The sequence below is a fragment of the Triticum urartu genome, chromosome 3A, assembly GCF_056163025.1.
Source record: "Triticum urartu cultivar PI428250 chromosome 3A, HENAU_Tu73, whole genome shotgun sequence".
NCBI classification, from domain to species: Eukaryota; Viridiplantae; Streptophyta; class Magnoliopsida; order Poales; family Poaceae; genus Triticum; species Triticum urartu.
The window spans coordinates 667,595,827-667,620,178 of record NC_141875.1 but is presented as its reverse complement, the minus strand read 5'-3'; the positions used below and the strand labels follow the sequence as shown (position 1 = coordinate 667,620,178).

General features: G+C 44.2%; 1 protein-coding gene, 1 long non-coding RNA gene and 1 pseudogene across 3 annotated transcripts; 1 reads left to right on the top strand and 2 right to left on the bottom strand.

Moving 5' to 3' along the window:
- Nucleotides 1–9,346: 9,346 nt before the first annotated feature.
- On the bottom strand, nt 9,347–13,853 carry LOC125528997 (cell division control protein 48 homolog C-like). The gene is made up of 10 exons (XM_087517074.1): nt 13,142–13,853; nt 12,431–13,047; nt 11,944–12,099; nt 11,631–11,747; nt 10,543–10,647; nt 10,226–10,291; nt 10,056–10,120; nt 9,764–9,971; nt 9,480–9,632; nt 9,347–9,394 (listed from the first exon to the last, which is right to left on the bottom strand). The coding sequence occupies exons 1-10, from the start codon at nt 13,851–13,853 to the stop codon at nt 9,347–9,349; spliced, it is 2,247 nt and encodes a 748-aa protein (XP_087373200.1).
- Nucleotides 13,854–15,841: 1,988 nt separating this feature from the next.
- Nucleotides 15,842–20,274, bottom strand: LOC147981284 (uncharacterized; annotated as a pseudogene). The gene is made up of 5 exons (XR_015598901.1): nt 19,999–20,274; nt 19,539–19,628; nt 19,158–19,252; nt 16,863–16,931; nt 15,842–16,776 (listed from the first exon to the last, which is right to left on the bottom strand). The product of XR_015598901.1 is annotated as an uncharacterized LOC147981284 (transcript).
- Nucleotides 20,275–20,704: 430 nt separating this feature from the next.
- Nucleotides 20,705–23,080, top strand: LOC147981283 (uncharacterized). The gene is made up of 2 exons (XR_015598900.1): nt 20,705–21,553; nt 21,736–23,080. It is a non-coding gene; the product is annotated as an uncharacterized LOC147981283 (long non-coding RNA).
- The last annotated feature ends 1,272 nt before the right edge of the window (nt 23,081–24,352 follow it).

Sequence of the window (24,352 nt, the reverse complement as noted above, 5' to 3'; positions counted from 1 at the left end):
TCCATAGTCCATCGAATCCTTACCCAAAACTTGAAAACTTCACAACACAAAACTTAAAGTAGAAAACTCGTAAGCTCCGTTAGTATAAGAAAATAAATCACCACTTAGGTACTGTAATGAACTCATTCTTTATTTATATTGGTGTTAAACCTACTGTATTCCAACTTCTCTATGGTTTATAAACTATTTTACTAGCCATAGATTCATCAAAATAAGCAAACAACACATCGAAAACAGAATCTGTCAAAAACAGAACATTCTGTAGTAATCTGGATCAAACATATACTTATGGAACTCATAAAATTCTCAAATAAATTTCTGGACCTGAGGAATTTATCTATTAATCATCTTCAAAATGAATTAACTCAATATCACTCTCCAATAAAAACTGGCAGCAATCTTCGTGAGCGCTAAAGTTTCTGTTTTTTACAGCATGATCAAAAAGACTCTCCCCAAGTCTTCCCAAAGGTTCTACTTGGCACAAACACTAATTAAAAGCATAAAACCACATCTAAATAGAGGCTATATGAATTATTTATTACTAAACAGGAACAAAAAGCAAGGAACAAAAATAAAGTTGGGTTGCCTCCCAACAAGCGCTATCGTTTAACGCCCCTAGCTAGGCATGATGATTTCAATGATGCTCACATAAAAGATAAGAATTGAAACATAAAGAGAGCATCATGAAGAATATGACTAGCACATTTAAGTCTAACCCACTTCCTATGAATAGGGATTTTGTGGGAAAACAACTTATGGGAACAATAATCAACTAGCATAGGAAGGCAAAACAAGCATAACTTCAAGATCTTAAGCACATAGAGAGGAAATTTGATATTATTGCAATTCCTACAAGCATATGTTCCTCCCTCATAATAATTTTCAGTAGCATCATGAATGAATTCAACAATATAACCATCACCTAAAGATTCTTTTCATGATCTACAAGCATAGAAAATTTACTACTCTCCACATAAGCAAAATTATTCTCTTGAATAGTAGTGGGAGCAAACTCAATAAAATAATTATCATGGGATTGAAAAATGAAATCAAGATGACAAGTTTCATTGTTATCATTATTCTTTAAAGCATACATGTCATCACAATAATCATCATAGATAGGAGGCATGCTTTCATCATAATAAATTTGCTCATCAAAACTTGGGGGACAAAAAATATCATCTTCATCAAAGATAGCTTCCCCAAGCTTGTGGCTTTGCATATCATTAGCATCATGAATATTCAAGGAATTCATACTAACAACATTGCAATCATGCTCATCATTCAAATATTTAGTTCCAAACATTTTATAGATTTCTTCTTCTAGCACTTGAGCACAATTATCCTTTCCATCATACTCACAAAAGATATTAAAAAGATGAAGCGTATGAGACAAACTCAATTCCATTTTTTTGTAGTTTTCTTTTATAGACTAAACTAGTGATAAAACAAGAAATTAAAAGACTCGGTTGCAAGATCTAAAGATATAACTTCAAGCGCTAACCTCCCCGGCAACGGCGCCAGAAAAGAGCTTGATGTCTACTACACAACCTTCTTCTTGTAGACGTTGTTGGGCCTCCAAGTGCAGAGGTTTGTAGGACACTAGCAAATTTCCCTCAAGTGGATGACCTAAGGTTTATCAATCCGTAGGAGGCGTAGGATGAAGATGGTCTCTCTCAAGCAACCCTGCAACCAAATAACAAAGAGTCTCTTGTGTCCCCAACACACCCAATACAATGGTAAATTGTATAGGTGCACTAGCTCGGCGAAGAGATGGTGATACAAGTGCAATATGGATGGTAGATAAAGGTATTTGTAATCTGAAATTATAAAAACAGCAAGGTAACTAATGGTAAAAGTGAGCGTAAACGGTATTGCAATGATAGGAAATAAGGCCTAGGGTTCATACTTTCACTAGTGTAAGTTCCCTCAACAATACTAACATAATTGGATCACATAACTATCCCTCAACATGCAACAAAGAGTCACTCCAAAGTCACTAATAGCGGAGAACGAACGAAGAGATTATGGTAGGGTACGAAACCACCTCAAAGTTATTCTTTCCAATCAATCCGTTGGGCTATTCCTATAGGTGTCACAAACAGCCCTAGAGTTCGTACTAGAATAACACCTTAAGACACAAATCAATCAAAACCCTAATGTCACCTAGATACTCCAATGTCACCTCAAGTATCCGTGGGTATGATTATACGATATGCGTCACACAATCTCAGATTCATCTATTCATCCAACACAAAGGACCTTAAGAGTGCCCCAAAGTTCTACCAGAGAATCACGACGAAAACGTGTGCCAACCCCTATGCATAGGTTCCCAATGTCACGAAACCCGCAAGTTGGTCACCAAAACATACATCAAGTGGCACGTGGTATCCCATTGTCACCACAGATATCCACGGCAAGACATACATCAAGTGTTCTCAAGTCTTTAAAGACTCAATCCGATAAGATTACTTCAAGGGGAAAACTCAATTCATTACAAGAGAGAGGAGGGGGAGGAGAAACATAAGATCCAACTATAATAGCAAAGCTCGCGATACATCAAGATCGTATCATCTCAAGAACACGAGAGAGAGAGAGAGAGACATCAAACACATAGCTACTGTTACATACCCTCAGCCCCGAGGGAGAACTACTCCCTCCTCGTCATGGAGAGCACCGGGATGATGAATATGGCCATCGGAGAAGGATTTCCCCCTCCGACAGGGTGCCGGAACGGGTCTAGATTGGTTTTCAATGGCTACGGAGGCTTCTGGCGGCAGAACTCTCGATCTATTGTGCTCTCTGATGTTTTTAGGGTATATGGAGATATATAGGCGGAAGAAGCACGTCGGTGGAGCTCCGAGGGGCCCATGAGGCAGGGGGGCGCGCCCAGGGGGGCGCCCTCCACCCTCGTGACCTCCCCGGAAACTTCTTGGAGTAGGGTCCAAGTCTCCTGGATCACGTTCGGTGAGAAGATCACGTTCCCGAAGGTTTCATTCCGTTTGGACTCCGTTTGATATTCTGTTTCCTCGAAATACTGAAATAGGCAAAAAAAATAGCAATTTTGGGCTGGGCCTCCGGTTAATAGGTTAGTCCCAAAAATAATATAAAAGTGAAAAATAAAGCCCAATATAGTCCAAAACAGTAGATAAAGTAGCATGGAGCAATCAAAAATTATAGATACGTTGGAGACGTATCACACTCCGATTGTCGGATAGGTATCTCTGGGCCCACTCAGTAATGCACATCACTATAAGCCTTGCAAGCATTGTAACTAATGAGTTAGTTGCGGGATGATGTATTACAGAACGAGTAAAGAGACTTGCCGGTAACGAGATTGAACTAGGTATTGAGATGCCGACGATCAAATCTCGGGCAAGTAACATACCGATGACAAAGGAACAACGTATGTTGTTATGTGGTTTGACCGATAAAGATCTTCGTAGAATATGTGGGAGCCAATATGAGCATCCAGGTTCCGCTATTGGTTATTGACCGGAGACGTGTCTCGGTAATGTCTACATAGTTCTCGAACCCGTAGGGTCCGCACGCTTAACGTTCGGTGACGATTTGTATTATGAGTTTATGTGTTTTGATGTACCGAAGGTAGTTAGGAGTCCCGGATGAGATCGGGGACATGACGAGGAGTCTCGAAATGGTTGAGACGTAAAGATCGATATATTGGACGACTATATTCGGACATCGGAAAGGTTCCGAGTGGTTCGGGTATTTTTCGGAGTACTGGGGAGTTACGGGCTTACGAGGGAAGAAGTATATGGGCCTTATTGGGCTTTAGGGGAGAGAGAGAGGCAGGCCGCGCGCCCCCCAATGACTAGTCCGAATTGGACTAGGGGGAGGGGCGGCGCCCCCTCCTTCCTTCTCTTCCCTCTTCCCCTTCCTTGTCTCCTACTCCTACTACTTGGAAGGGGAGGAATCCTACTCCCGGTGGGAGTAGGACTCCTCCAGGGCGCGCCATAGGGGTCGGCCCTCTCCTCCTCCTCCACTCCTTTATATACGTGGCCAGGGGGCACCCCATAGACACAACAATTGATCTCTTGATCTCTTAGCCGTGTGCGGTGCCCCCCTCCATTCTATTCCACCTCGATCATATCGTAGCGGTGCTTAGGAGAAGCCCTGCGTCGGTAGCAACATCATCACCGTCACCACGCCGTCATGCTGACGGAACTCTCCCGTGAAGCTCTGCTGGATCGGAGTTCGCGGGACGTCATCGAGCTGAACGTGTGCTGAACTTAGAGGTGCCGTGCGTTCGGTACTTGGATCGGTCGGATCGTGAAGACGTACGACTACATCATCCGTGTTGTGCTAACGCTTCCGCTTTCGGTCTACGAGGGTACGTAGACTACACTCTCCCCTCTCGTTGCTATGCATCACCATGATCCTGTGTGTCCGTAGGAATTTTTTTGAAATTACTACGTTCCCCAACAGCTTCGACAAGGCTATAGCGTGGGGTTGATTCAAGACGGTGCACATGAGAGCTTGAAGACGACGGGGCGCGGGGTGGACTGATCATCTGCCATGGAGTCATGTTGAAGGTGGAGCTGGATTGAGGGGCTACGATGTAAGGATCCGGGAAATTGAAGCCTATTCAGCAAGGGGGAAAAGCGAGTGACATGCAGTTCGGACTGGAGCTCAGTGGTCTGATGGTAGCGTGAAACTCGTCATCGGTTGGTGATGATCGGTGGTACTCTGCAGTGGGGGTTGTGTGGTGTGGGTTCGCGACCCTTGAGACTCGACCGGGACAGTGGAGGCTCAACGCGGTAATAGAGGCGAGGCGTGCGGTGCACACGGGACATGGAGACTGGCCAGGGCTCTGGTGGTCATACATGTGGTGAGACAACTGCGAATTTGACTCAGGGTGACTACATGCAATGGTAAAATTTCTTCAAGTTTCAGATAGGCGGTCAAGAAATGAGCGGTGATGTTGAGTTCAGGTAACTCTTATGTGTGACACCCAATATGTGAGTTGTTCACTTTCACACAGATCAGTGATCGGTGTGTGATGGCGTTGGACGGATACTCTGGAAGTTGGGAGCACGGACTAGAGTAACAAGAAACTTAATTTTGCTCGAGTGTTGATCGTGGTCAAGAAAAAAAGGGACTACAAGTTGCAGGAGGAATCATATGAAGCCTTTGGAGTAGCAGCGGTTCTCATGGGATAAGCTCAAGGCCAATGTACATGGAAATTTGACGCATGGACAAATTTAAGATGGTGGAGAATATTCGCCAAGGTGGAGTTTGTTGGAGTTGTGTCAAATATTGTGTACAAGGTAGGTTACAGTTGGACTTGTAGTTGTATTGTGTTTACATAGGATGTGTAATGGTGTCCTGGTAGGACACTTGTATCCTATGCCTTTCATATATAGCGGGGGTAGACACACGATGTAGGCTATGTCAACATAATAGCACAGACGCGCAAGGGGGAGCCGACGGCATGTGCCGGCACGCGGGTCACCGGTGTGCGGTATTGTGACGGTGTCATGGAAAGGAGCGCTCGTAGTCATGCCTCAGGAATGTAGCCATATTAGTGAACCTTGTTAACAAATCTTGGTGTCGTGTTTGTTTGATTGCTTGGTCTTCGAATGATTGATTGTATGCCTCGGATTTATTCAAACAACGGCAAACCCATTATCAATCGAAGCCCGATCTCGTCTCCCTTCCACTGCTGGTGCCATCGTTTCCACCCTCCGCCGGCATCCTCGTGACAATACCAGCACATTTCCTCAGGTCTCGATCGCGTAGATCAGAAACCTCATCAAGCTGCACCGAGTGAGAGAAAATTTCCTCGTGGAAAACACAAGCCGTCCTAGCCCTCAGCTCTGATGACATGTACGGCTATAGAGTTGCTCCATCGTCGCGTTGTTGCCTGCTAGCTGCCACGGACCGTCGTTGAAGGAACCAAAGACCCCTCCAAGAGCGTGCCAAGCTCAAGACTTCCTCCACTGGTGCCAGCAGGACCAGACGGTCATGATCTGATCGCCCTCCTTGGGTTGATGATTAAGGACATAGCTCACCACCTCAGCCACGGTGTGGAAGACGCTTCACGACATGTTCGTATCCCACAATCGGGCACATGTGATGTAGCTGCGCTACGAGCTCTCCAAATTGAAGAAGAAGGCTTTGAAGTTGTTGGGGCTAAATGGCTGGACGACATGATCGACGCGACCAGTGGCTCCAACTCAGGGAGCGGCTTAGGCCCGACGGGTGTGAGGATGTCCTCGGTCAACTCAAGGAAGGTGGTCATGACCGTCTGGTCCTGCTAGTATCACCAGAGGAAGGCCAAGGATTGGTGATGACCCTCTCTATTGCGGGGCCCCAAGTTGGCGGGCTAGGCCATAGATGACATGTTCTAAAATGTGGTAATTCAATATAGCTTAATCATGTATCACATTCAAACTGGCATCGTCTTATCATGATCTGGCTTGACAGTGGAAACGCTGGACCCGAAGTTCTTCTGCAGGAACCTGCGCATGTGATTGATGCCCAAGCACATGAACCATCCGTGCATGTGCTTCCCCGCCTCTCGCCGAGTCAGAATCGTCCTCCCGGTCAAGGCTCCTACACACTCAATCCATCATGGCGGGCTCATTAGCACTGCCAGCAATTCCCTTGAGCGTCGCAAGCACCGACTTTAGGACCTTGTCGGCTTGTCGCCTTCCATGTCCTGCTTGTACATGTACCCGCACTGCACCATGGACATGTACACCCTCGGGGGCACAAATTTCGTGATAAAGTATACACAGCATCATTGCTAAATGCATCAACTTATTTCGCAAAAAAATGTTAAATGCATGACCTGTCATCACATTCGCATTTCTCTCCACAACTATGTAATGACCAACTACGGTACAATTATGATGAGCTCCCCCTACAGGCTTAATAAATAAGCAACTCGGAATAGGAATTCAGCAAATTAGAGGCATGACCGTTTGTATCAGTCACGCAAAATTAGAGAAATGGAGCAAAGTTAGATGTGGGAGCTATCATGTTATCGTGTTTTAGATGTGGGAGGAAACTGAAAACATGAGTATATCGTAAGTTACATGCAATGTGCAAGCACACAAGAAGCCAAACCAGTGCAAGAGTGGGTTAAAACGTATGGCTCAACTGAGTCCCATGGTGCATCTTTGCTGAAAAATATGGGAGGAAACCCAACATCTAAGTGTATGGCAGATTCAGATACGAAAACACATTTCGTACTCTATTTTAAATCACAGTAAATCATTTTCTATTACTTGTTCTTACTGGATGTCAATTGTAACCAGTGGCTACTTGGATTACTCTATGGTATATTAGAACCAATCAAGGTATTTTCTTTACCGTGAGGATGATTGAATTAAGAAAATGGTATTAGTTGTTCAGCACTCGTGGTTGTCTCTGCACTCTCCAGCCCTATGCTTTCGGAAATCTGCTGAAAATAGCACCAAACTTTAGCAGTTTTTCTTGTAAGAACAATTCATCTCTATTTTGTATTTCAAATTCTTGGTTTCATCCGCTTGAGTGATAATTATATACTCCCTCCATTTCTTTATATAAGGTGTATTTATTTTTGGATAATGTTTGTGCCCGGTGCGCCGACCGAGTATTCGGCCGGTCACTCGCGAAACGCACCTGACTTGGCCCCGCACCGCTACCTTTCCCCATCACACACCGCTACCTTATCCTCGGTCGCACCCGCATCTATCTTTCTTCATCAAATCCCTCTCACCATGGAAGCCCTCTTGAGCTCGATTCCTCCTCTCTCCCTCCACTCCTCTGGCCATGGAGCACTAGTTGTTGCTGCTCCGTCGTGCATCTCTGCCTACCCTCCCTCCACCCACAACGGTCTTGGTCGACGGCGGCGACGGATTTTTTTTTGCTGCAACCGTCTTGGATTTTTGCTACTACCGGAGACGCCATTTTCTACTACCAGAGTCTTGCTGGAAGCATAAGGAGTTTTTGCTACCACCCCTAGTTTTTTTTTGATTTTTGCCGAACCAACCTAAAAATTTCTACCACCGTCTTTTGATTTTGCTGGAACCGGTAATTTTTTTGCTTCGCGCGGCGGCGGTGAAGGCGGGTCATGTTTTGCTTCACCGGCGGCGAGCAGGGGCAGCGGTGGTCCAAATGAGGGCAGCGCAGGCTAGCGTGCGGGATCCCACGAGCTGCGGCGCTTCCTTTTTTCTCCTCTTTTTCCCGTGGGGGAAGATGATGAAAGGGGATGCGGTGCGGGACAGATCTGACGATTATGCGTTTTTATATCGAACGGCGCTGGGTGGACCGGCCGAAACTTGCGCCGGTGTGCCGGCGCAGAGTACTGCCCTTTATTTATTTTTTTTAAGTCAAATGAGTGCATGTTTGACCAAGTTTTTAGCAAAATATATCAATATCCACAATACAAAATTTATATCATTCAATCCATCTTAAAAAGTAGCTTCATATTTTATCGATTAGGTATTGCAGATGTTATTTTATTGTATAATCTTGGTCAAACATTCAAACGGTTGACTTGCACGGAAATCAATACACCTTATATTATGGAACGGAGCGAGTATGTCGTAGGTTACATCTTTGTGAGCAATAGCTCTTATTTAAGACCAGTATGTCGTAGGTTAGATCTTCGTGAGCAATACCTCTTATTTAAGACCAGTATGTCATAGGTTAGATCTTATTTTGAACTGTTTTGGGAGCTGTCTGAACCATCTAAAACTTCTTATAAAAATGAACAGAGGGAGTATTTAAGACCAGCTATTGGAGGACTTCTTGCACAATATTCGATTATTTTGATATAAGGGTGTCGATTTGATGGAACATTTTTGTTTTTGTGGAATTAGCGGACTTCATGAAGGTAAGAAAAAGAAGAGGAATGCAACATAAGGAGCTTAACTTCAGAATTCTGAAGGGATCCGATGCCTTAATGTTGGTATATGATCACATCCCACAATAAAACCGTTGAAAATTGAAATATCCATGCATAGATGTAGCACAAAGGTTCGTTCGAAATGAAAAATAGCAGGGTTTTTTAAGATTTGACTATTTTAAGAAGGGTTTTGGTTTCATGCAAAAAAAATATCATTTTTGTGGAATGAACGGACTTTGTGAAGGTAAAAAAAAGGAACGCAACACAAGGACCTCCCTTTTATGATCATATTCAACATTAAGACCATTGAAAATTGTAATATCCTTGCATACCCGCTGCACAAAGGTGCATTCGGAAATGAAAAATGACGCAATTTGAAGGCATCCATCCTAGTACTACTCTTAACTGATTTATATAGATAATACATGGAACCCTCATTTAGAGATCAAGATGGTTCCCGAGGCACCCAGATACATGGTGATGGATCAGTTACATTGCCGAGTATTTCTGTGACAAGGCCTCGTAGTGCTTCCTTTGCTGTGATGACCAACAGCAAGAAAAGTTAAGACATGCTCCTATAAGAGGGTGAAGCAAAATAAATGGTTATCAGAATGTCATGTACCTGTTCTGACACCGACGGCTTTATTTTAGACAGAGCTTGCTCAAAGTGCGATAATTCAATCGAAGCAACTGAACACAGTGAACTTATTGATAATGCCCCATTCTCCAGGAGTTCCAAACTCTCATCCAAAGCTTCCTTGGCTGCTTCGTCCACCTAAGAAGGAAGCATGTGTGTGAGTTGCCTTGATGTTCTCTTAAAGTACATGCTTCATCACAAAGAATTAAAGAATGCCCACTTTGAAAATTTTCTAACGGGACAACTCAATGAAAAGGCACAGAAATTACCAGCGATGCTAGGTCAGCGCCAGAGAGATTGTTGCACTCCTCACGACGTGCAAATGCATCCAAATCAACAGTGCAGGATACAGGTTTTCTCTGAGAACATATTAGGGCTTTTAATATCGAATGCCGCTCATTAGCACTGGGCAAAGGTACAAAATACTTCTGCCCCAATCTACCAGGCCGTAGAAGAGCATCATCTATCACATCAATTCTGCACCATACATGAAACTGCATGTTGACGCCTTCCTTTCAAGGACAAATAAGTAAAAAGGAACAACCCGGTGGCTGACAATACCTATTTGTAGCTCCAATAACATAAACACCTTCACGCTGATCAGCACCATCAAGTTCAATATGTAACTGCGATCAGAACAAGTAGAATAACGCTGAGCAAAGGAACAAACAAATTAATAAAGAATCTCGGTATTTTGCCAAACATACAGGTGATACATAAGATGTCCAAACCTGGTTTAGGAGACGTTCAACAACCCATGCTCCCTCCATACCTCTTTTTGTTGTCAAAGCATCTATCTGGCACATCAGTCAATAAACACTTGAGAAACATATGATGAGAAAAGCACCTTCACAACCAAGACCCACAAGTTGCTGGTCACTTCCAGTAGCACAAATGTACCAAACATGCAAATTTGTTAAGAGACTGAGCCAAGTTCCCATCAACAGATTAAAGTATACTACCTCCATTTGGAAACAAGTGACGCTGTTTTAGTTTAAATTTATTTCTGAACGGAGGGAATACAAAAATAGCTAAACAGAAATTTTACCTCGTCAAAAAATAAAATGCACGGGGAGTTGAGTCGTGCACGGGCGAATGTCCTCCTTATATATGCTTCACTCTCCCCAACATACTTGTTCAATCCTTCAGGACCCTAAAGTTCCAGAGAAAGAAATATCTGAGCAGTCTGTACAGAACTGAAGAGGGAATTGCTTATTTACCACTGAATAACTCCTCAATGGCTCACTTGCTATTAAAAAATGAATATTGCGTAGTTAGCATTGTAAAACTCAATTCGTTGCCAACATACCATCGCCATTATCCTATTAAAAGATTTCAGTTAAATCGTATAGAGCTGTTAGTTTCTCCCGGTAATGCCAAAACTACCCTCAACTCAGTTGAACAGAAGGTCCACTCACAACAGCACCAGCACAATAACCAGATCAATTGATTTGTAAAAAAAATAATCCGGCTGCCAGCGGCTTCCATGGATGGGATTCCATGGCTGCAAGAGGTACTATTTGTCAAGCTTCATGCACTGGCCAACGGAACGAACCAAGATTCCGAACTGATGGAAAGGGCTAGGCAATCCACATATACACTTCAACACTATTACCGGATGATGCGATTCTATGGTTGCACAAGAGTGGTGTCGAGAGTAGCAAGGGAAAGCAAAGAAAGGGCAGCAACAATGTCCAAAGAAGTATTTTGAGAATAGCAAGGGCAAGAGAAGGAAATGGGCGACAACAATATCCAGTTCGCAAGGGCTGTGGATATAGATGCCAGAATGGCAAAGAGGTTCATCCAGAATCATTAGAAGCCAATGCTGATGTCGCAAAGGCAAAAAATGGTAACTGCACCGTCACTTTGTTCATTCTCTCTAGTGACAGATAAGGTACAGAGTAATATTTTTATGCTCGTTTAGAAAGAAAGGAAAAGATAAATTTAAAACCATTTAACCGACGGAGTTTAGCAGCCACTTAGCAGTCGATAGCATGTGAGCAATCAATTCCGTTTTTGACAGTTAAACAAGCAACACTCTTTTGAATGAGCAATAATCAGCGGTAAATAAGCAATTTCCACGAAAATGGAAGGAGTATACTGACTGAGAATATGGAAATCTAAGCATCAATCTACCTTAATATGAATAAAATTAGCCCCTGCGTCGTGTGCAACTGCTTTTGCTATTAGTGTTTTCCCACAGCCCGGAGGTCCAAACAGCAACACACCAGCTTGCATGTTTACTCCAAATTTCTTGAGAGGACATGAAAACACAAATAAAGGATAAAGAGAATGTTAAAGAAATTGCTTGAAAACAATATTTCAAATAAGCGCCATGGATGTCTTATGATTCGATTAGCTGTCCATAGTGTGAAGAGGACTGAACTTTTATGGGACCAAATCACTATTGAAACCATATAACAGAATGAAGAAAGTTAAGATGATGCACCTTATAATATTCAGGGTACTTGATACATCGAACGATGGAGCGGTTCAATTCCTTCTTTAATGAATCAAGACCTCCGACACAAGCCCATGTGACATCAGGCACAGAAGAAAATCCTTCTCTTCTCAATGATGGTTGAACTATATCTTTAATGGCTTCCTTTAGCGATTGAAGTAACAAGGTATGTTAGAAATGGGTCCCACTACGGAAAGCTAATAACAGAAGAAAACAGGATGAAAAAGCACACAGCACAAGAAGAAAAGCAATGTAATATGAACAACATACTTTTGACAAGAAAATAACATAAATGACCATCCACGTCAACTTGGAAACCATGAAATCAACACACATCATATACTTCAACAACACACAGTCAAATAAGAGAGAGAGAGAAAGATCATTATTCAATAGTACAAATCTTAAACTAGATGAGATAAATGTAAGAATTCTAGCTAGGGGTGTACATGTAAAAGGTGGAAAGCTTAATTACCCCAAAGTCATCCATAATAATACTTAGGCGCTGCACCTCGTGTTTATCCAAAGGATGCTTCAAGTAGTCCAGGTTGTTTCCTTCCTTGAGAAACTTGTCTTTTCTAGCATTAAAAAATCTTTTTATAGCTACACTCCCTGCTGTATCAACCAACGCCTTCAAGTCTGCACCAACGAATCCTGGCGTGGCCTTTGCTATCTTCAACAAATCAAACTGGCCTTTCGGGGGCAATCGAAGTTTCCGGGTGAGCCTCTCCAGTATCTGTTTCCGGGCATTCTCATCGGGAACACCAAGATATATTTCCCGATCAAACCTTCCTGGTCTTCGAAGCGCTTGGTCGACAGCATCAGGTCTGTTTGTAGCTCCAATAACAATAACATAGCCAGGCTTCTTCTCGTATGATTGTGAATCATCCTCCATGTCATCGGCATCAGATGGAATGTTCTGGTGGAATTCATCCATGCATGTCATCAACTGTGTAACCACCCGTCGTTCCATTCCTCGCTGCATATCATCCCGCTTCGACGCAATCGCATCTATCTCGTCTATAAATACAATTGAGGGAGCAGTCCTGTATGCCTTGTTAAACAGGGTTCTGATGTTCTCCTCAGAACCTCCTGCAAGAACAAAATTACTCCTGATAACTAAACTTTATCCACAAGAAGAGCTAGTAATGCACAAACTTGGTGCAAATTAAGAACCGACGCATACCGGAGACACCAGACACTAATTCGGTCGCCGAGGTTGGGTAGAACGGCACGCCGGTCTCGTCGGCAATTGCTTGGGCAAGCGTGGTCTTCCCACAGCCTGGCGGTCCGTGCAGCAGAATCCCGGACACGGGCCGCACTCCAAGGTGCAGCGGCAGCTCCGGATGGCACAGCGGGACCACCACCTCCAGCATCAGCCGCTCTATCACCGACTCCATGCCCGCGAGGTCAGCAAACATTACCCTTTTTTGGCCACCGTGGCCTCCTTGAGCATCAGGCCGCATGAGAGCCTTCTCCACGGCGAGCTCCATCTCGAGCTGCTGGTCAGCGTCGGGGTCTCGTTTGGATGTTTGGGAGGAGTAGCAGGAGCGTAACAGCGATTTCGTGACGTCATATGCGGGGGAAGGCGGCGAGTGCGAGTTGGTGGTGGTGGTGGAGGACGATGTGGCGTCATGGCTGCGGCGGCGGCGGGAGGCGCCGGAGGCGCTGTCTTCGGAGCAGCTGGCATCGCCGGGAGGCGGTAGGGAGGAGATGGCACGGCGGACGACGGAGGCGAATAACTCAAGCTTGTAGCGTTGGTACTCGCGGTGGCGGGAGCGAATGGCGCGGGCGACGTCGTCGGCGGAGGAGCCGGGGATGGCGAGGCCGGCATCTGATAGGATGATTCGGCGTACGCGGGACTCCAGGGAGTAGGACCGGCGCGGGCGCTTCGCCATTGACGGCGGCGGAGGCGGGTGGGTAGGGTTTGGGATTTTTTTTTAAGAAAAGACATTGGCGTCTGATTTATATTTATACTATTTCCTCAGTTTCAAAATAAGTGTAGCTGATTTAGTACTCCCTCTGTTTTTCTTAGTTTGCATATAAAGTTCGGTCAAAGTCAAGCTTTGTAAACTTTGACTAATTTTATATTAAAAAATATCAACATTTACAATATGAAATCAATATTATCAGATGCACCATGACATGTATTTTCATATTATATAGTTTTAATATTGCAGATGTTCATATTTTTTGATATAAATTTGGTCAAACTTTGTGTAGTCTGACTTTGACCAAATTTTATACGCAGAGCAAAAAGAAACGGATGGAGTATAAAGTTGTATTAAATCAACGACACTTATTTTGAAACGAAAAGAGCAATATATTTATCAAGGAAAACACATGACAATTGAAGAACAAGACACAAAATGACATTTGAAAAGTAAAATTACATGGAAAAACATATTAGTCTTCTTCTTTCTTCACTTGCTCATCATCCATTGGAGCTTGAAAAATACGTTGATCAGGCAGTAAGGACTAGAGACACCTGCAAACACCATCGCCCTACAAGGCTTTTGAGGACCGCAATAGCGAGTTGCCGCGAATAACAAGATCTAGTAGTCATTAAAGAAACATCAGTTGGGACAGCACCCCACGCAGCCTAGGTTTGCAATGCCAATCTCGAGGGTTGTAGTTAGTGGACATTGCCGCAGAACAAAAGGAATGAAGATGTCGAAGTCGATGCACCAATAACCAGTTTGCTTCCCTTATATACACACTAACTGTCAAGATCCGAAAAGAACCAACAATCTGATGACACATACCTTCGCAGACCGTTTGTTAACATCGAATTTGGCCCATCGAGGTACAGAGAGACCAAAGAAACCTTATTCCAATGCGTCATTGCTACCGCCACCTCGCAGATGCAGCTTGTGAAACAAAAACCAAAGAAAAAACATGACAAAAAAGCATCAAAGAGTGAACTAATAGATGGTTAGGTTCCTTGTGATGGAATCAACCCACCCAGGTTTAAATGTCATACTTAGAATGGGTGCTCGCATATTTCCTGAATTTATATTAGGTTCTTGGGCGCTATTTTTCCGGCGGTATGGCGTGTCCATCAACTACGAGGCATCTATGGGGACTTCATCAATCTTAAGATTTGTCGGCTCAATCTCTCGGGGGTGCTCATAGGGCGAGTGTGCATACGTGTATGTGAGTATCTACGTTTGTACCATGTTTCTTCAAAAAAAATTTAAAAGGAGGACACCACTCCTTTAGCTGGAGGACGGAAGAGAGGAGGTAGGCCGAGATGGCGGCGGGTGGGTAGGTTTTGGGGTCTGGTTTGGGGGAGACATTGAAATTGTGCAGCTTTTCCTGCCCTCTTGAACCATTAATAGCATTTGCAGCTGTTCGATCATCATTTTTAGGCATTTCTGACCGTCAGATTAGTTATCTTAATCCAACGCCCGCTCGCTTTGATCGCTACGAACAATCACTAAACCTGTTGGGCCACTTCTCTGTCACAATTTTGGACGTCTGATATTACATTCGGTTGGGCCGCTGCTCCCGTGACATTTTTGGTACCATATCCACAGGTTGTTTGTTTTTTTGGAGTTGGAATGGTTGCTCCTTAATTCAAAATCCAACAAAGATTTGTAGCCCAAAGGAAAGCAATTCACTTGGCATCAGGCATCCATGAACTGAAACACTGGTGCTAACCACTGAACCAACAGCCATCTCCCAAGTGATACAGTAGAAGATGGTGGATCAGTTTATTCTAAAAAAAGGTGGATCAGTTGCAAACAATTTATGCGAGAATGCCGAAATGTGTAAAACTAGTGACTGCACAAGCCAAAATGAACAGTACCCAGTAGAAAATTGAACATTGAGCATGTATAAGTAATAAACTTCAGTATTTGTGATGGCATCTTGCAACCAATGGTTCAACCAACAGTAGCACACTGAAATCAATTACTATCATCACGGGTGAACATTAAGTTAGGCAATTGATTACACTGGTAATGGAGTAGCTTCTGACACGTCACACACAATACCATGAGACTACAGCAGTCATAAACACAGTACCCAGCGCAGTAAGTACATCGCTTACTAGAGAGCTTCAGATTATTAGACACGGTGGCTGAAATCACACACGATTTACATTGTACAAGATGCAGGCAAACCTAACGCACAATTTTAAAGGAGGCAGAGTCTTAACTTATAGTGACGCTACATGTTCCGAACCACTAACTGTCCCAGTCCAGGCCATGTTCCGCTTGCAGTTGTGTTAGCGGCTGGGGCTGCTGCAGTTCAGGTGGCTGGGGTTGAGGTTGCGGCGGCGGCACTAGCGTCGGCTGGGGTTGCTGATGGAGCTGCAGTTGAGATTGCGGGGATTGCTGGGGCGGAGGTTGCAGCAGCAGTGGTGCCGGTTGCAGATGGAGCTGCAGCTGAGATTACACAGGTTCCTGTGGTTGATCCTGAGGATTGAGGCTGCAGCGGTTGCTCAGGTTGAGCCTGAGGATACAGCTGCAGTGGAGGTTGTAGGGGTTGCTGTGGTGGAGCCTGAGTATACTGTTGCAGTTGAGGATGCAGGGGTTGCTGTGGTGGAGCCTGAGTAAACGGTTGCAGGGGCTGCTGTGATTGAGGATAATGCAGTTGCGGTTGAGGTTGTGGAGGCTGCTGTGCTTGGGGATGCAGCTGCAGATGAGGTTGTGGGGGCTGTTGGGGTTGATTCTGTGGTTCTAATGCAGGCTCCTTTGGTTTGGCAGCTCCATTGTTCATCCTTGCTCGGGCTTCAGCAAACATTCTCTGCTGTTCAGCAACAGCTTCTTCTTCAGTCATCTCTATACCAGTGAACTTGGTTGCTTTTGGAGAGTCCTGCGCAAGAGGAAGTGTCAATATACTCTGCAACATTAGAAAAGGGAACAGTACGCATAGTCTTGCGGGTGCACAGCAGTACAAACCAGAGTTTCAAGCTTGTGCTGTTCGTAGGCTGCATAAACTTCTTCAACATACTCCTTGAAGCCAAGATCCTGTGGATAGAAAGATAATTGAGAAAACAATTACGAATTCCACATGCAGGTTAGTAATATCTATCTCATGCGATGTCAGTTCAGTTCGTATCTTAAGGAATTAATTGACTAGTGTGGACGCTGATGATGGTCGACTGCAAGCCTCATTATGTGCTATTCTGGTCTCTTCTCTTATTTCAGTCTTCATCTGTTTGAACTATGGTCAATGGCCATGTTTGTCCCCGATGAACAATTATTGTCTGTAAACTGTAATGACAACTGCCGTGATGGCTTGATTCATTTTGAGCAGGCAAATCTGTTTGCCAGTTTTTTTTTAAATGCATATCTCATGCACCAAGCTGTTTGCCTAAATACACTGATTGGCAAGATATTATTAAGGCAAAGTACCATAAGTGAGATTCGGTGGCCACGGTGAAAAGCAAGTTCTCTGATTCCACTATATGGCTGGTAGGAAGGTGGTTCTTGGGTCAGGTAATATCGCTAGATTGTGGTTTGACTCTCTTAATGGGAATCAGGCTTTATATGTCAGGTTTCCTGAGCTTTTTGTCATTTGCAACATGGCATAGTATCAATGTCAATGATTTCTTTAGGAGACGTCTGAACCCTATTCTGGCCTCCCAATGGGGGGAGTTGTGTTCCTTTGTGAACAGGTTGAACACTTCTTCTGATCCTGAGTCCTGACAGGGTGGTTTGGGCTCTGGGCCCCAAAGAAATCTTTACCACTAAGTCGATGTATGAGTTCCTAGAGAGAAATATTGCGGATTGCAACTTTAAGTGGATTTGGAGAGCTAAGATCCCCTTTAAGATTCAAATCCCTTTGGCAACTTTTCCAAGACACCGTGTTAAACTAGATATATTATGACCAGGAGAAACTGGGCGGGTAATCCTCGCTGCACTTTTTGCAGCGAAAGGGAAACGTCCCAACACCTCTTCTTCTTGTGCCCAGTGGCTAGGGTGGTCTGGAGAATCATGGGATCAGTCTTTGGCACTGATCTTTGTCCTAATATAATGTTTGGCAATATTACCCGTGGTTCTACACCTTTCTACCCGATGGTAGTAATTTTTATACTTTTGGTCTGGCAGCTATGTGTTGGGCCATCTGGAATTGTCATAACCAGGCGACCTTTGAGCTCAGATTTCCAAAAAACCCTTTTGAAGTGGTGTTCTCTTCATGTGTTTCTGGATTATTGGGCAGGTCTGCTGAAGAGTGAGGATGAGGCTATGCGACGAGGGGCAACGATGCTCAAGGATAATGCGAAGAACCTGATGCGCATTTGTGCTGCTGCTCAGGATGATGGAGCGAGGAACTGATAAGGCGCTGACCATTCTCTGGGTTGTCCCTGTAGGCTGCCTCTGCTGGTTGTTTTCTTTTGTGGTGCTGTTTGCCCCTTGCGTGGGTGTGATACTTTGGATGTGTTCTGTCTCCTCATTGGAGTGCTGGACATTCTCCTTTCCTTTTGTTAGGATAATCTTTTGTGAGAGTGTCGTCGGGTTTTCACCCCATGGTGAATGTGTCGATGACGCACGTTCACAGTGGGTTTCTGGTGATGCTGAGCTCGCTCTCCCTTTCCCGTTTCCTTTTGTGCTCAGTTTGGGTTCAGAACTGATGTATTTCCGCTGTTCATTAATGGAAAGGGGTGATGCCTGGTTCAAAAAAAAGAAGCAGAAACTAACTATTGTAAAGGAAGATCATCCACAAATATGTTTTAGAGCCCGAAATTTTGGGTTCAGGATTCTATTATCCACAAGAAAACCTGCCTGGGTGGTTAGCAAACTGGTTGCTTTTGGCTGGTTCTCAGTTATTTTGGCTTTTTTCAAAAATCAAATTTAAGCTTTTGAAGAATTGATGCTTGGATCATTTATAAATAAAACTCCAACAGTTCTCCAGAAATGATCACACGAGCCCTCTTGAGTTGGCCCTTTATTAGAAAAATTATTCCTATGAACCGGTATGACTGTTTTCAGAAGGTTTTTGCCATGCCAGTTTATATCACAGCAGCTCACCCTGTCGTAATAATCTAAGATATTATGAATTGCATTCAATTGGCTTTATCAGAACATCAAAACAATATATGTATATGTTTATCGAAGTATGAGTAGTTAAGATGTTGATGCATAATGATGAAAAATAAAACATATACTGTAACTATGTTTCCTCAAATAAAAACAGTAATGTAATCATGCAGTGTACTGTAAGTAGAAGGAGGAAATGGAAAGATAAAAAACCTGCAAAGCCCTAATAACATGTTCAGGGGCAATAGTTTTCTTGTCGTCCCGGCTGCACACGTCATTGGATTCCGAAGAAAGAAGATTGATGAACTCTGAATATATCAAAACCACATAGACAAGGTTAGACGATGTGCAGCTTCTGCCTATACTAACTGTCTCATATTGTCTTAGTATTCCTACCTACCTTCCGAGTGCATAAACAATAAGCATTGCCAAGCAAGTTACTACCTCTGTACCAAATTATAAGACGTTTTTGACACGGAGGTAATCAGGTGATAGTATTTTTCATGGAGCTAGCGCGCGCCTTGGTGAAAGTTTGAAAACAGAGGATGACAAATATATAATATGAAGCAGAGGGAGTGTGTATTTCTTAATTACCTACACAGCATTCAACAAGAAGATCCTGTGTATCTCTTGCTACTCGAACATCAGGCGGTAGCATCTCCTTGATAATCTTGGTCATTGTTGCTGAAACGAAAAGCATAGCATTGAATCAATTATAATACTATAATCAAACCGTAGACAGAAAGTTTCAGTCAAACACTTTGAATCCAGGATTCAAGCAAATCAATATCTGACCATTATTATAACTGATAGATGTCCCCAAAAGCTGCTCCCGTGGGTAATTAGTAGGTGGGCGTAATTCGCCGGAAAAAGGGCTCCATTACATAACTAATCCCATGTCCAATTGCAAGCGTCATGGGATGAGAGTCGCAGACCTAACTTTCCCCACCATACATATCGCTCATCTTCCCTGCCTCGTAACGCCCCCTGGCTAGCTAGGTCGTCAATTTTGAGCATATCGCGCACGACGAGGAAACGGCACGAGCGAGCTTACATTTGGGGAGGGAGACGTCCTCCTTGGACTTGCCCACGATGTCCATCGGATCCATCCCTCGCCGTCGAGCGCGCGACGGAGCTTGGGCCTGGGGCGCCGGCGGCGCGTCCCGCCGGGATCGATGGGGCGGGGCGGGGCGCTGCTAGGGAGGGAGGGAGGGCTTGGCCTTCGGCGATGCGCCCTGAGACACGACCTGGTTGCGGGAGGGGATTCTTAGGGTTAGGGTTAGGCGTGCGTGCGTGCTTGCGGGGAGGTCTCTCCGTCAAATTGGCCCCGATTCGCACAGAGCGTCCCCTGACTGGGCCGGCCCATGTAGCGAGTCTGCGGCCCGTATTACTACCACTTGTTGTTTGCAGATGACAGCATGCTGTTTTTCAAAGCAAATGCGAAGGGGCAAGTGAAGAATGTACAATCTATATCTATATTTCTATAATATTATTAAAAAAGCAAACATGACTTCTCCCAAAGCCACACATCAAACTGTACACAGAATAACCTGTACCGTCAGATCAGATCAACCTAAGCACATCCTACTACCTATATTACACGAACGGTCCGCCGTCTAGATGAACGTCTTCTATACTACTATTAAAAAAGCAAACATGACTTCTTCCAAAGCCACACATCAAACTGTACACAGAATAACCTGTACCGTCAGATCAGATCAACCTAAGCACATCCTACTGCCTATATTACACGAACGGTCCGCCGTCTAGATGAACGTCTTCTATACTACTATTAAAAGAGCAAACATGACTTCTCCCAAAGCCACACATCAAACTGTACACAGAATAACCTGTACCATCAGATCAGATCAACCTAAGCACATCCTACTGCCTATATTACACGAACGGTCCGCCGTCTAGATAAACGTCTGAGATGAAATGTTCCGCCGAGCAGACGCGTAGCCTGCGATTCTTCTAGCGCTCCGCGTTCCCGATCCCGGCGGCCCCGCCCACAGCCCCATGATTTTTGGGCACGATTCCCCTTCTATCTCTCCCTAGATCGAGAAATACGGATCCGCAGCAACGTTGCGCCGCCGGCCCTCCCTTCCCTTCCTCGTCGATGCACTTCCTAATCCACCCCGAGATAGACGCTGCGGAGGTTGGCCTAGCGCGGGGCTGGTGAGCGTCGAGGGGTCGCAGCAGTAGAGGGGGAGGTCGGACATGGTGGGGAGTAGGCGGCGAGGCGCGCGGCAATGAAGGTGTTCCGCTCGGCGATCTCTTTCGGTGGAGCGGGAGGTGGTTGGAGGAGGAGGAGGCGGGCGCCCCTGCAATTCGCGAGGCCGAGGAGAGCAGCGGTTGGCCCCACAGCGAGGCTAGCGAGAGGTTGAGTCGCTCGAGCGCCGGGAACCAGAAGATCGGCGGGAGCAGCAAAGTCGGGCGTCGTCGGGTCCCCGCGCAGCGCCATCACGCCCTGCGACACCCGCTCAGCTGCCAGCAGCCTGCCGCACTGCATCGAGGCCCGGTGCCACGACCGAGGGTCGCCCAGGAAGCCCACGAGTGGACAACCAGGAGGCCACGTGACGGCGAAGGCGGCAAGAACGGCGTCGCAGGTGAGTTCCACCACTCCTGGAACCTTCTTTCTCCCTGTGCGGTTGCACATCTTATCTCTGCATGTCCTAAGCTGCTACTCCATGACTATTTGTGTGTATACAGCTGTTATATCCTACGATACTCTCACAATTTTGATCCCAAGTTACGTGCTTTGTGTGTATAACTGTACCTTATTTTGCAGTGGCTGCCGGGGCAGCAGCTTCACACTACCACACCGCCCTAGGCTTCAAAATCTGGTAATGCAACTCCCCCTCCGCCTCCTTAGTTCGGAAATTGGTTGGTGGTGTACAGTGGAGACTAAAAATTCAGTGGAGGCTTCTTTCCACAATTATGTTCATCTCAGCCATAAGATAGAGAGAGATCAATAAATAACATATCTTTCAGTAAAAAGTAAATTGCAGCCTTTCTTGAACCGTAGGTTTGCAAGTTTCTAGGATCGAGACTTACAAACGTGTAAATGTAATTAATTAGACTGGCCTACTCCTCTATAACATTGCTGAGATTCAACATTCAGGAGAGTATCACATATGGAAAATCCTCTACAACTGACCAGACTGTTCGAATTGTTTTTGATGGTCTTTATTTGAATTTTGTAAGTGAATAAGCAGGAAAGCTTCGAGAGAAATCAGTGCATCATTTCTTATGCAACTGCTACTGCAATCGATTCCTTTCCAAGCGATGGTAATATCTTTCTACAGAGCTTTTTCCTTTGTATGCAAATGTGAAAGAAAAATTATATCCTGGCTATGGTATGTGGATTATTATTCTCCTTAAACAACTGGCACAACTACTTTCTGTCGGTGAAGGTGTTTCAGATAGTAGAGCCACAAAAACACTCTAAATCTAGGAATGCAGTGAGTATGTGATGTTTTTTTTCTTGATGTGCAGGGTGGTACCGTTGGATAGTTGTTCGTCAGGGCAATTTTGTTTGAAGTTCAAGCTGGTATCAAATATTTGCTCTGGTGTTCGTAAGCCATAGATGTACAAATGATGTTATTTCTTGAAGTCAATTTGAAATTTGTGTCCATTGTGATTAACAAATAAACTACTCATCATGATCTTATTTGTATATTTTGAAATTGTTTCCTGGATGATGTATTAGGAAAGCATGGTTAGTCCAAATTTAAATAGTATACTGCAGTTCAGTTGAACATAGTAAGTATGGTTTATAAGAAATAATCAAAATTATCTGCTGTGAAGAACACGTCAGGCTTGTGTTTTCAATCTCCCTGTACTTCCATGGTTCCATATCTTCTCTTATAGGTTTGTTATCTTGTCTGCTTGTAGAACTGTACAACAAGTTAGTTTGTTATTCAAGCAAAATCCATTTATTATACAAAGTGTGCATGGATTGCTTGATTACCGGGATTGTAGACCACTAGGTAGTTCCAAATTCATTTATTTTGTAGAATTCCGCAGTCAAAAAATTATGGTAGCCCACTAGAATTGTATAAGGTTTGCTTATTTAGCGCAGACTTTGTAATTTGTGGCCAATGGCAATTCCAAATAAATATGGCAGTTGTGAATGCTATGAAATATGGATGAAAAGTTTCATTGCAGATCATGTATTTTTCTTTCAGCATTTCAGTGTTTTGACATATTTCAGTGCAAAATAAACTAGCATCTACATGTCAAAGAGCATCTTGATGCATATAAAGAATGAGTGGCGCATCAATGACTTGAGTTTTATGGGTTTATATTGTCTCACGGAGTCCCCTTCCCTCGAAACTGGGAAAATAGGTAGGTGTGTTTACAAGATTCTTTTGGTTTCCTGAGTTCATATACGTTGATACTCGGTAGACTACTGTGATTGCTGAGCTCCCGACGAAAGAAAACTCGCCAAACTTTGAACTTGGCATGCGAGATGATTCCAGTGGTGTCTGTTTGTGTGTAACTGACAGGAACATTCGTCGCTTCATGTAAAAAAGATCCTATATGCCGCAATAGGTGCAAGCAAGCGTTTTCCTGTATGACAGGAACATGTATCGATTCATGCCAATACATTTTTTATTCAAATAATTGTCTCTTAACTATGATGAATGAGGAATTATCAAGTGTTTTATACGTGCGTTGCACGTGCAAATGCACTACAGAAAAAAACATTAATGCTGATATGTACTCGGGGTAGGGTTCGGCGAGTGTAAAACTCGGTGAAGTGCACTTGGCATACACCTGGCATGGGGTTTGTGAAAATACTACTACTTAAGTAAAGCACCAACAGAAGTGGGTGTATTGATGTGTCGTATCTATGTGCTTGTGGAATGGTCGGCACTACAAGTTTATTTTACCTGACTTGATGAAATTTACAAATTTACACAGAATGATATCATGTGTTGGTTCTATTACTTCACCATCCGCATCATCCTAATTGCTAAGTGTAACATTTCAGAAAAGTTGGAACCGCCATTCTCTGTACAATCCAATTGTTTTAATAATTTTATCATGTGTTGTATTTTAAATATTTTATTCAGAGGTTGTATGTGCTGAGAAGTTGTCAGTCGTGTGGTCACACTAGTAGAAAAAGGGTCAAATGTGAAGCACATTAGTGCCGGTTTGAATTTGAGCCGGCACTAATGTGTGCATTAGTGTCGGTTCCAACGGCTAGCCGGCCGCTCTCATTAGTATCGGTTCGTGGCGAACCTTTAGCACCGGTTCGTGCCACGAACCGGTACTAAAGTGAGTGGTGGCAGGATGTTGTCAGTCCGGGGCCCCTCCACCACCTTTAGTACCAGGTCGTATCACGAACCAGTACTAAAGGTCGTCCTACATTGACCCTTCGTCCACCCGAGCTCGCTCTG